Source organism: Macaca nemestrina, chromosome 17, assembly GCF_043159975.1.
Source record: "Macaca nemestrina isolate mMacNem1 chromosome 17, mMacNem.hap1, whole genome shotgun sequence".
Lineage (NCBI taxonomy): Eukaryota > Metazoa > Chordata > Mammalia > Primates > Cercopithecidae > Macaca > Macaca nemestrina.
The window spans coordinates 47,559,553-47,571,806 of NC_092141.1; the positions used below are offsets into that span (position 1 = coordinate 47,559,553).

The 12,254-nt window shown below is 41.9% G+C and overlaps 1 protein-coding gene across 1 annotated transcript in view; it reads left to right on the forward strand.

The window, feature by feature from the left end:
- The window catches only part of LOC105476860 (protein phosphatase, Mg2+/Mn2+ dependent 1D), a 71,788-nt gene that overhangs the window by 40,797 nt on the left and 18,737 nt on the right, over positions 1 to 12,254 (forward strand). The window contains exon 4 of the mRNA XM_071082808.1: positions 11,236 to 11,426. Within this exon, the coding sequence (XP_070938909.1) occupies positions 11,236 to 11,426 (191 nt within the window). The remainder of the gene's footprint in view (positions 1 to 11,235; positions 11,427 to 12,254) is intronic.

Consider the following 12,254-nt stretch of genomic DNA (forward strand, 5'->3'; position numbering starts at 1 on the left):
CTCAGCCTGCCAGGTAGCTGGGGTTACAGGTGCACGCCACCACACCCAACTAATTTTTAAAAATTTTTTGTAGAGATGTCTTTGCCTAGGTTGGTCTCAAATTCCTGACTTCAAGCGATCTGCCCACCTCAGCCTCGCAAAGTACTTGGACTATAGGTGTGTCACAGCGCTCAGCCTACTCATGATTTTTTTTTTTTTTTGAGACAGAATTTCGCTCCTATTGCCCAGGTTGGGGTGCAATGGCGTGATCTCAGCTCACTTCAACCTCTACCTCCTGGATTCAAGCGATTCTGCTGCCTCAGCCTCCCAAGTAGCTGGGATTATAGGCGTGTGCCACCACGCCCAGCTAATTTTATATTTTTAGTAAAGACCTGTGAGTGTCTGGGGCCACAGAATTTGGGCAGAAGTAACAAATGTAAGGGTTCTCATTGCTCATGAATTTTTCTCTTTTTTCTTCCTTTTTTTGTTTTTTTTTTGAGATGAGGTCTCACTCTGTGCCACAGGGATTTCACCATGTTGGTCAGGCTGGTCTCGAGCTCTAACCTCAAGTGATCTACCCACCTCGGCCTCCCAGAGTACTGGGATTACAGGCATGAGCCACCGTGCCCTGCTCCTACTCGTTATTTTTAACAGAGAAGCTGGAAAAATGGAGTTGCCACTAACTGATAAAGAAATGACTGGAACATCAATGAGAAGGAGAGGTCGGAAGTTCAGTTTTGGACACACTACCCTTTCAGCACGTTTTAGACATTAAGATGGTGACACCTATTTGGCTTCCCATTGTAAGAATTGATTTCAGGTGATGTTTAGGGTGGAGATTTCAATTTGGGGGAGCCAGTAGCATATAGATAGTATACAAAGTCTTGAGGTCATGTAGGGATTGAGTGCAGATAGAAAAGTGGGGAAGGTCTAGTGGCTGAGCCCTGAGATACTCTCACTGTTAAGACTCGGGGGATGTGCTCTGGTTCCCATATGAGGGTTGGATTAAAATTTAAAAAAAAAAAAAAAAAAAAAGAGTTGGGGGATATGAATGGAAGAACAAGGTTAGAACAACTAAGAGCTGTAAGTCAAATAGGAAATTTGGGAGAGAGTACCCTGGAAGCTAAGTGAAGAAAGTGTTTCCAGAAAGAAAGAGTTTCAAATGCTGTTGTCATTAGGTGGAGGGAGGATTGAAAAATGACCATGGGATTTAGGAATGTGGAGGTCATTGGTGACCTTGAAAAAGAAAGTAGCTTTTAGTGGAATAGTGAGACCACAACCATAATTGGGGTTATTGAAGAAAGAACCATCTTCTTGAGTGGGAGGAATAAAATTTGATACAGCAAGTTTAGACAGTTTTTTGTAGAAGTTGCTTTACTTCAACATAATTTTGTAAACACATACAGAAATGAATTAATATTTTGGTAAAAGGGCTTTCTTATAAGAGACAAAATCGTTTTAGTGATAAAAAAACTTTTTTCCTCTTGATTTCTCTTGTCACAGAAATATTTTCTTTTCAAAAATAATGGTACCTTTTAGATTTTAATATTTAAGCTAAAAAGGCTTTGCTGTATTACTTTTTGTTTGTTTGTTTGTTTGTTTTTTGAGATGGAGTCTCACTCTGTTGCCCAGGCTAGAGTGCAGTGGCGCGATCTTGGCTCACTGTCAGCTTCGCCTGCCGGGTTCACGCCATTCTCCTGCCTCAGCCTCCCAAATAGTTGCGACTACAGGCGCCCGCCACCACGCCTGGCTAATTTTTTGTATATATTTTTTAGTGGAGACCAGATTTCACCATGTTAGCCAGGATGGTGTCGATCTCCTGACCTCATGATCTGCCCTCCTCGGCCTCCCAAATTGCTGGGATTACAGGCATGAGCCACCACGCCCGGCCTGCTATATTACTTTTCAAACCATTATTCTGACACTTGGAAAAGAATTTTTTTTTTTTTTTTTTGGAGATGGAATCTTATTCTGTTGCCCAGGCTGAAATGCAGTGGCACGATCTCAGCTCACTGCAACCTCTGCCTCTCAGGTTCAGACGATTCTTCTGCCTCAGTCTTCCAAGTAGCTGGGATTACAGGCACATGCCACCACACCTGGCTGATGTTTGTATTTTTAGTAGAGATGGGGTCTTACCATGTTGGCCAGGCTGGTCTCGAACTCCTGACCTCAGTTGATCTGCCCACCTCTGCTTCCCAAAGCACTGGGATTACAAGCATGAGCCACTGTGACCGACCCGGAAATAATATTTTTAAAAGAGCTGTGTTACTGATTTTCTGAGTTTAGCTTGTTGCATGGAAATACTTATTGGCCAAAAGTAAATTAAATGCTGGTATTTTGCACACACACACCGTTATGGTTTACAGCCATTTTTCTTACGGTTTTCTTTTTTTTGGCGGGGGAAGGAGTGGGAATAGATGTCTCCTTGTCAACATTGGTGCCCTATAGACACTGATGATAATTACCCAAGTACAAATGTGACAAAGGTGCCTTCTAGTGGCTGCCTGCTGGAATTGCATTTGAGTCTTGCAAATCATTTTATTCACTGGGGAGATCAATTTTTGAGTACAGTGTGTATGAAGCACTCTGCTGTATGTACAAACACATCATCTTTGCCCTCATGGAGCTTGCAGTCTAGGAGAGGATTGAAAGGCATTCATCAGATGATAACAAAAACTGAAAAACAAAAACAAAAAAAAAAAACTTTTTTTTTTTTTTTTTTGGAAACTGAGTTTCATTCTTGTCACCCAGGCTGGAGTGCAGTGGGACGATCTCAGCTCACTGTAACCTTTACTTCCCAGGTTCAAGCAATTCTCCTGCCTCAGCCTCCCACGCAGCTGGAATTACAGGCACCCGCCACCACACTCAGCTAATTTTTGTATTTTTACAAAATACAAAAATACAGCAGTTTCGCCATGTTGGCTAGTTTGGTCTCTAACTCCTGACCTCAGGTGATCTACCTGCCTCAGCCGCCTAAAGTGCTGGGATTACAAATGTGAGCCATGGCGTCCAGCTAAAACTGAGAATTTTTAATTTTTCTCTTTTTTTTTTTGAGAGGGAGTCTCACTCTGTTGCTCAGGCTGGAGTGTAGTGACACGATCTCGGCTCACTGCAGCCTCTGCCTCCCAGGTTCAAGTGATTCTTCTGCCTCCACCTCCTAAGTAGCTGGGACTACAGGCGAGCGCCACTGCACCCAGCTACTTTTCGTATTTTTAGTAGAGATGGGATTTCACCATGTTGGCCAGGCTGGTCTTGAACTCCTGACCTCAGGTGATCTGCCCGCCTCAGCTTCCCAAAGTGTTGGGGTTATAGGCGTGAGCCACCGCACCCAGCCTATTCTTCTTGTATGTACTAATGAAAACCTAAAATAAGGATATTTCACTTAACCAGAGAGGCCGGAAAAGTGGTATTTGAACTGAGTTTTGAAGAATTACTGGAGGTTAAGGAGGAAGAAAGTGTGTTTTAGGCATAGAAAACAGCGTTTTCGAAAAGTTCGGTGACAGGAAGAAGCATAGTGACATAGGAACTCTGGTGAAGGCCATTGTAGCTGGAACAGGGATAAGGAAATAAGAGATTTGGTTAAAATGAGAAAATACTGCATTTTATAGGCAGTGGTAAAGAATTGTGTTTGGCTGGATGTGGTGGCTCATGCCCATAATTCCAACACTTTGGGAGGTCAAGGCAGGTGGATTGCTTCAGTTCAAGACCAGTTGGACAACATGGCGAAATCTCCCCTCTACAAATAATTGGCTGGGTGTGGTTGCACGTGCTTGTAGTCCCAGTTACTCAGGAGGCTTTGGTCGGGAGGATTGCTTGAGCCCAGGAGGCTGCAGTGAGCCAAGATTGTGTCACTGCACTCCGGCTTGGGCGACAGAGCAAGACCCCGTTTCAGAAAAAAAAACAAAAGAATTGTGTCTTTATCTTAAAAACAATTGTGAACTATAACAGAGTTGGAATGGGAAACAACCAGATTTGTGTGTTTTTAATTGTGGTAATATATACTTAGCATACACACAACTTACTGTTGTAAGTACATGGTTCATTGATGTTAAGTACAGTTATACTGTTTTGCAACCATCATCCACCATTTATCCTAGATTTGTGGGGGCTTTTTTGTTTTTGTAATTTCAACTTTTAGATTCAGGAAGTACATGTACAGGTTTGTTACATGGGTATATTGCATGGTGCTAAGGTTTGGGGTACGGTTGATTCCGTCATCCAGGTAGGGAGCATAGTACCCAATTGTTAGTTTTTCACGTCTTCCTCCTTCTCTCCCTTCTCCCTCTAGTGGTCCTCAGTGTCTGTTGTTGCCATCTCTATGTTCATGTGTACCCAATGTTTAGCTCCCATTTATAAATGAAAACATGTGGTATTTGGCTTTCTTTTCCTGCATTAATTTGCTTAGGAAAGTGGCCTCCAGCTGCATCTGTATTGCTGCAAAGGACATAATTTCATTTTTTTCGTGGCTATGTATTATTCCGTAGTGTGCATGTACCATATTTTCTTTATCCATTTCACTTTTGATGGGCACCTAAGTAGATTCCTTGTCTTTGCTATTGTGAATAGTGCTCTGATGAACATTTGAGTGCATATGTCTTTTTGGTAGAGCAATTTATTTTCCTTTGGATGTATACCCAGTAACAGGATTGCTAGATCGAATGGTAGTTCTGTTTTAAGTTCTTTGAGGTATCTCCATACTGCTTTCCACAGTGGCTGAATTAATTTATATTCCCACCAACAGTGTATAAGCATTCCCTTTTCTCTGCAGCTTTGCCAGCATCTGTCATTTTTTGACTTTTTAATAATAGTCATTCTGACAGGTATGAGATGGTATCTCATTGTGGTTTTCATATGCATTCTCTAATGATTACTAATGTGGAGCTTTTTATGATTCTTGGCCATTTGCATGTCTTCTTTTGAAAACTGTTGATGCCTTCTGCCTACTTTTTAATGGGGTTATTTGTTTTTAAACTTGTTGAATTGTTTAAGTTCCTTACAGATTCTAGATAATTAGTTCTTTGTCAGATACATGTTTGCGAATATTTTCTCCCTTTCTGTAGGTTGTTTACTCTGTTGATAGTTTCTTTTGCTGTGCAGAAGCTCTTTCATTAGGTCCCACTTGTCAATTTTTGTTTTTGTTGCAGTTGCTTTTGAGGATTTAGTCACAGATTCTTTCCCAAGGCTGATGTCCATCCAGGAGTCTTACAGTTTGAGGTCTTACATTTAAATCTTTAATCTACTAGGTTTGTGTTTTAAAGAGAGAATTTTAATTGCAATTTTGAGAATGGATTAGAGGTGTAAACGTTGTTGGAAATTCTCCATGGGAAACCATTCAAAGGGGTGCTGAAATTTGCTTGGTGTAAGGACCACTGAGTGTCTTGTGTACTGCTGGCTGCCATGTGCCACAAGAGCAAGCAGAAAATATACTGGAACCAGAAAGCAGGCCTCCTCTCTTCTGGTGTCCCTTCAGCACCCTCTACTGAGGAAAAAAGGGAATTGGCTGTCTGCCAATGTCCAAGGCACCTCCTTTCAGGACCTGCAGAAATGTTCTGTGATCCTACTTTGGTGTACAAACACTAGATCAGTAATAAAAATCCTTAGTTAAAGGCCCAATTCTGATCCTTACCATTTATTTGGTATTATATAGAATCACACAGACTCTTTGAACTGATAAAACAAAGGAAAGTGGCTCTGAGTATGAATCATCTGGTGAGTTTGTTAAAAGGTCAGATTCTAGAGACTTTTACTAGCAAATTTGAAGCAACTTGAGCATCAAAACAAATTATAACAGGAATAAGTTTAAAAATATTGAATAAAAAAGAATCTGTAAGTCTACACAGAGATGGACTATATTTTTGTGATTTGGGTAGCCAATTTGTGAATTGGGTAGCCACCCTCCCATAGTAGATTCAGAGAGACTCCAAAGAAAACTCCTTTTTTTTTTTTTTTTGAGACGGTGTCTCGCTCTGTCATCAGGCTGGAATGCAGTGGTGCGATCTCGGCTCACTGCAACCTCTGTCTCCTGGGTTCAAGCAATTCTCCTGCTTCAGCCTCTCAAGTAGCTGGGACTATAGGTGTGCAGCACCCCCCCCAGCTAATTTTTTTTTTTTTTTTTGAGACGGAGTCTCGCTCTGCCGCCCAGGCTGGAGTGCAGTGGCCAGATCTCAGCTCACTGCAAGCTCCGCCTCCCGGGTCTACGCCATTCTCCTGCCTCAGCCTCCCGAGTAGCTGGGACTACAGGAGCCCGCCACCTCGCCTGGCTAGTTTTTTGTATTTTTTTAGTAGAGACGGGGTTTCAACGTTAGCCAGGTTGGTCTCGATTTCCTGACCTCGTGATCCGCCCGTCTCGGCCTCCCAAAGTGCTGGGATTACAGGCGTGAGCCACCACGCCCAGCCCCCCAGCTAACTTTTGTATTTCTAGTAGAGACAGGGTTTCACCATTTTGGCCAGGATGGTCTCGATCTCTTGACCTCGTGATCTACCAGCCTCAGCCTCCCAAAGTGTTGGGATTACAGGCGTGAGCCACTGTGTCCGGCCAGAAAATTCTTTAAAAAAGACTTTCAGGCCGGGCGCGGTGGCTCACGCCTGTAATCCCAGCACTTTGGGAGGCCGAGACGGGCGGATCACGAGGTCAGGAGATCGAGACCATCCTGGCGAACACGGTGAAACCCCGTCTCTACTAAAAAAATACAAAAAACTAGCCGGGCGAGGTGGTGGGCGCCTGTAGTCCCAGCTACACAGGAGGCTGAGGCAGGAGAATGGCGTAAACCCAGGAGGCGGAGCTTGCAGTGAGCTGAGATCCGGCCACTGCGCTCCAGCCCCGGCGACAGAGCGAGACTCTGTCTCAAAAAAAAAAAAAAAAAAAAAAAAAAGACTTTCAGCCGGGCGTGATGGCTCACGCCTGTAATCCCAGTACTTTGGGAGGCCGAGGCAGGTGGATCACGAGGTCAGGAGATCGAGACCATCCTGGCTAACATGGTGAAACCCCCATCTCTACTAAAAATGCAAAAAAATTAGCCCAGTGTGGTGGCGGGCACCTGTATTCCCAGCTACTCGGGAGGCTGAGGCAGAAGAATGGTGTGAACCCAGGAGGCGGAGCTTGCAGTGAGCCGAGGTCACACCACTGCACTCCAGCCTGGGCGACAGAGCGAGACTCCATCTCAAACAAAACAAAACAGAAACTTTCAGGCCTGGGCACAGTGGCTTATACCTGTAATCCCAGCAGCCTGTAATCCTAGCACTTTGAGAGGCCGAGGCTGGTGGATCGCTTGAGCTCAGGAGTTCGAGATCAGCCTGGCCGACATGGCAAAACCCCATCTGTAGAAAAAAATACAAAAAAATTAGCTGGGTGCGGTGGCACACCCCTGTAGTCCCAGCTACTTGGAAGACAGATGAGAGAACTGCTTGAGCCTGGGAGGCGCAGGCTGCAAGGAGCCATGATCGCACCACTGCACTCCATCCTGGGCAACAGAGTAAGACCATGTCTCAAACAAAACAAAACAAAAACTTTCTGGGGTTGGGAAATAAGAAAAGAACCAAAGTAAAGTAAAATAAACTGTCAGCTAATAAATGTAGTTAGAATATCCCAATTCTATCATCAGTTTATAACCATTATGATAATTGATTCATTCAGGAATCATCAGTAGAGGCTAAAATATGGCATATTTTGGTACAGAACAGGATATTTCACAGAGCCTCAAACTTTCACCCTACAGACTACTCACCAGTTACAAAAAGAAAATTGCCTGAGTGTGGTAGAATAGCATCCTCATGCTTAGGAGATAAATGTTGAAGTATTACTATTTGGAGGTGAAGTGTTTTGAGTCTGTAATCTAATCTCAGATGGTTCAGCAAATAACTAAAACCAGTTCTATCCACAGATTCCAACATTGTCTGCATAAAAAATCCCAAATAATCTTCAGAAGAACTACTGGAATTAATAAGTGGATTCAGCAAGTTCACAGGACCCAGATTCAGCCTACACAGTCTATCATATTTTTATGTACTAAAAATGAACAGTTCATAATGAAATTTAAATAAGTATCATCTATAATTGCACCCAAAAAAAACCCATGAAATACAATTAGGTATAATTGTAACATACTATGTTTAAGATTTATATGCGGGAAACTACAAAATGATGAAAGAAATCAAAGAAATAGAAATAGACCATGTATCTTAGTCAAAACCCACAGTTTAAAAATTTAAGTTAGAAGAAACAATCTGTTCTTCTGAAAACGTATTGTGGTTTATCGAGAAAGAGAGATTGAGGTCGGGCGTGGTGGCTAATGCCTGTAATCCCAGCACTTTGGGAAGTCTAGGAGTACAGATCACCTGAGGTCAGGAGTTCCAGACCAGCCTAGCCAACATGGTGAAACGTGTCTCTACTAAAAATACAAAAATTAGCCAGGTGTGGTCGTGGGCACCTGTAATCCCAGCTACTCAGGAGGCTGAGGCAGGAGAATCACTTGAAACCAGGAGGCGGAGGTTGCAGTGAGCCAAGATCACGCCATTGCACTCCAGCCTGGGCAACAAGAGCGAAACTCCATCTCAAAAAAAAAGAAGTAGATATGGGCAAGATATTGGAGACTAGTGATTTGGAAGTTGTCAGTAAAAGAGTTGGAAACTTGAAAGGATAGTTTCGGGCCGGGCGCGGTGGCTCAAGCCTGTAATCCCAGCACTTTGGGAGGCCGAGACGGGCGGATCACAAGGTCAGGAGATCGAGACCAGCCTCGCTAATACGGTGAAACCCCGTCTCTACTAAAAAGTACAAAAAACTAGCCGGGTGAGGTGGCGGGCGCCTGTAGTCCCAGCTACTCGGGAGGCTGAGGCAGGAGAATGGCGTGAACCCGGGAGGCGGAGCTTGCAGTGAGCTGAGATGCGGCCACTGCACTCCAGCCTGGGCGACAGAGCGAGACTCTGTCTCAAAAAAAAAAAAGAAAAAGAAAAAGAAAGGACAGTTTCACCAAAGCAATGTAAATATATGTGTGTGTGGGGGGGGTGTGTGTGTGTGTGTATACACACAAATATATATATGTAGGTAGGTAGATAGATAGGTATCTCCAGAAAGATAAGAACATAATAATAATAGTCCTTTCAGGGAAAACTGGAAGGGCAGTGATGAGAAAGGAGAATTTTCACTGTATATATACCCTTTTGTATCTTTTGGTTTTCATACCATGTGGGTGTATTACATAATATAAAATAAAAAGGCAGACCCAGTACCGTGGCTCATACCTGTAATCCCACCACTTTGGGAGACTGAGGTGGGAGGATTGCTTGAGTCCAGGACTTGGAGACCAGCCTGGACAACATAGTGGGAACCCCATCTCTACAAAAAATAAATTAGCTGGGCCTGTTGGTATACACCTATAGTCCCAGCTACTTGAGAGGTTGACGTAGGAGGATCACTTGAGCCCAGGAGATCGATCCTGCAGTGAGCCATGATTGTGCCACTGTCTCCATGTTCATTTTTATTATTTCGTCAACCAGGCAGCTTTGTTTTGCTGGTATAATGAGGTAAGTGTGTCTTTGTGAGCTTATCTGGATTATAATTAGCTTTTAGTGGTTGCGTGTATTCTGTTTTGCTGCTGAGAGGGCTGAATTGCTCTTTGAAGAGTCTGGGTAGCAGTGATTTTGCTACTTTCGAGTGGGAGTAATTGATTTGAATTATTCTTTCCTTGGACTCCCAGTATGTTTGAATTGCCAGTATTTCTGATGGGAGCTAGTGAGGAAGTTTAAATAAGGAAAAGGACAAAGCTCTTCCTCTTATTTAACAACAACAAAAAAAACAGACCTACTGAAAGGGGACAAAAATCGTTTAACCTCTTGTCTGAAAATCTTTTACTTTTAATTTAGGCCTTTCCCTTAAGTAGTTCACAATAAACAAAAGAGGCAGAAATTAATGTTTTCTTCTTTCTGTCTCCTCTTCCACATTTATTGGAAACAGAAGAAAAATTTATATTGTTTCATTTATGTTGTCTTATGTATTACAGAAAAGTAGATGGTTTCTATAAATCACTTTTATTTTCTTCTGTTTTAGTTTTTTTTATCTTTTTGATGGCTTAGGTCGACTGAAAGTTCTTTTCTCTTGAGCATTTTGATGTTTGTATCTAATAGGTTTAAAGGCAGAAGTTTAGGCATTGTTTTTATGTGGAGCTAATCAAGGAGAAGGAGAAATGTGTAAGAACTTTCTTTTTCCAGCTCAGTGAAAGAGAGAACTGTTGCTCTCCAAAGTTGGTCATATGGTTGGTAAACAGCATTAAAATGCTGGTTTTTATATTTTGAATTTTCTTCCAAGTGACTGGTACTTGTTCTGTAAGTTTTGATGTAGGTACTTCACTGCTCTAGAGATTAACAGGAAGTTTGCAAACAGCCATTGGTACTTCTGTTTGTAAGATAAGTTCTCATCTTGTCCTTTTTCTTCAAAATTAACTTGATTATTCCTGGCCCTTTGCGCTTAGCCTGTCAAATTCTACAACAATCTTTTTGGGATTTTGGTTAGAATTATATTGACCTTGTAGATTATTTTGGGAAGAATTGACATCTTTATTATGATAAGTATTCCTATCTATGAATCTGATTGGTTTCTTCATTTATTTAGATTATCTTTTTAATGTTTCAAAATAGAATCTATAATCTTCATAACAGGTATGTATACCGTTTGTTAAAGTTGTTCCTAAGTACCTTACATTTGGTTCATTGTTAAAATTCGATTATTTAAAAATTTATATTTTCTATGTATTGCTATTATATAGAAATACTGTTGACTTATATATTGAGTTTGTATTTAACAACTTTGCCAAACTTTCCTATTGTAATAATTTCTTTTTGGCTCTCCATGTAGAAATGAAATTATCTGCAAATAATAATAGTATTATTTTCTCCTTTCCATTTTGTATATCCTTTATTTTTATTATCTTTCTGTGCTGGGAAGGACTCAGTATAGTATCAGAAGAGAAACAATGGTACAAGGCATAGTTTTCTTATTTCTACGTTTTAAAGGGAATACTTTTAACATTTTACCTTTAAGTAAGCTGATTACAGAATTCTGGTGGATATACTTTATCAGGTTAAGGGAGTTCTCTTTTATTCTTAGTTTGCTAGGAAATCTTACCGTGAAAGGAGTTTGAATGTTATCAAATGCTTTTCTGTATCTGTTGAGATGAACTGTGTCGATTTTCTCTTTTAATCTGTTGCTGTTGTACTACTAGCTTTCAAGTAATACTTCTTGCTTTTTCTGCTCCCTTCCCCCAGGTGATTTGTGGAGCTATGATTTCTTTAGTGGTGAGTTTGTGGTGTCACCTGAACCAGACACAAGTGTCCACACTCTTGACCCTCAGAAGCACAAGTATATTATATTGGGGAGTGATGGGCTTTGGAATATGATTCCACCACAAGATGCCATCTCAATGTGCCAGGACCAAGAGGAGAAAAAATACCTGATGGTGAGAAGTGATTCAATAACTTGATATTGTTGTCTAAACATTGTTTTGGTACTTCTGTCAGAATCTTGAATATGAACTAAGGACATTGACCTTGGGTAGATTTTTGCATTTGCCTGGATCTGCTGGTGGGTAAAACATAGGCTTTGTAGCTCCTAATCATTAGAGGAATGAGACAAGAAATATATAAATGAAACCTAATAACAAAACACACAACCACTGACTTCAGTATAAATTGGCCTATGGAACACTGCTAATTCCTTATTTTTTTAAATGACATATAATTCGCATACCATAAAATTTATCCTTTTAAAGTATATAATCCAGTGATTCTTAGTGTAGTTCACAAAGTTGTACAACCATCACCACTACTTCTTTTTTTTTTTGAGACAGAGTCTTGCTCTGTCACCCAGGCTGGAGTGCAGTGGCATGATCTCAGCTCACTCTAACCTCTGCCTCCCGGCGTCAAGCGATTCCCCTCCCACCTCAGCCTCCCGAGTAGCTGGGATTACAGGCGTGCGCCACCCCCACCCAGCTAATTTTTTTGTATTTTTAGTAGATGGGGTTTCATCATGTTGGCCAGGCAGGTCTTGAACTCCTGACCTCAGGTGATCCACCTGCCTCGGCCCCACAAAGTGCTGGGATTTAAGGCATGAGCCACTGTGCCTGGCCTCCATCACCACTACTTGTACTACTTTTTTTTTTTTTTTCCTCCCAAGAGATGAGGTCTCACTACGTTGCCCAGGCTGGTTTAGAACTCCTAGGCTTAAGCAGTCCTCTCACCTCAGCTTCCTGAGCAGCTGAGACTACTGTGGTGCCGTGCCCAGCTCC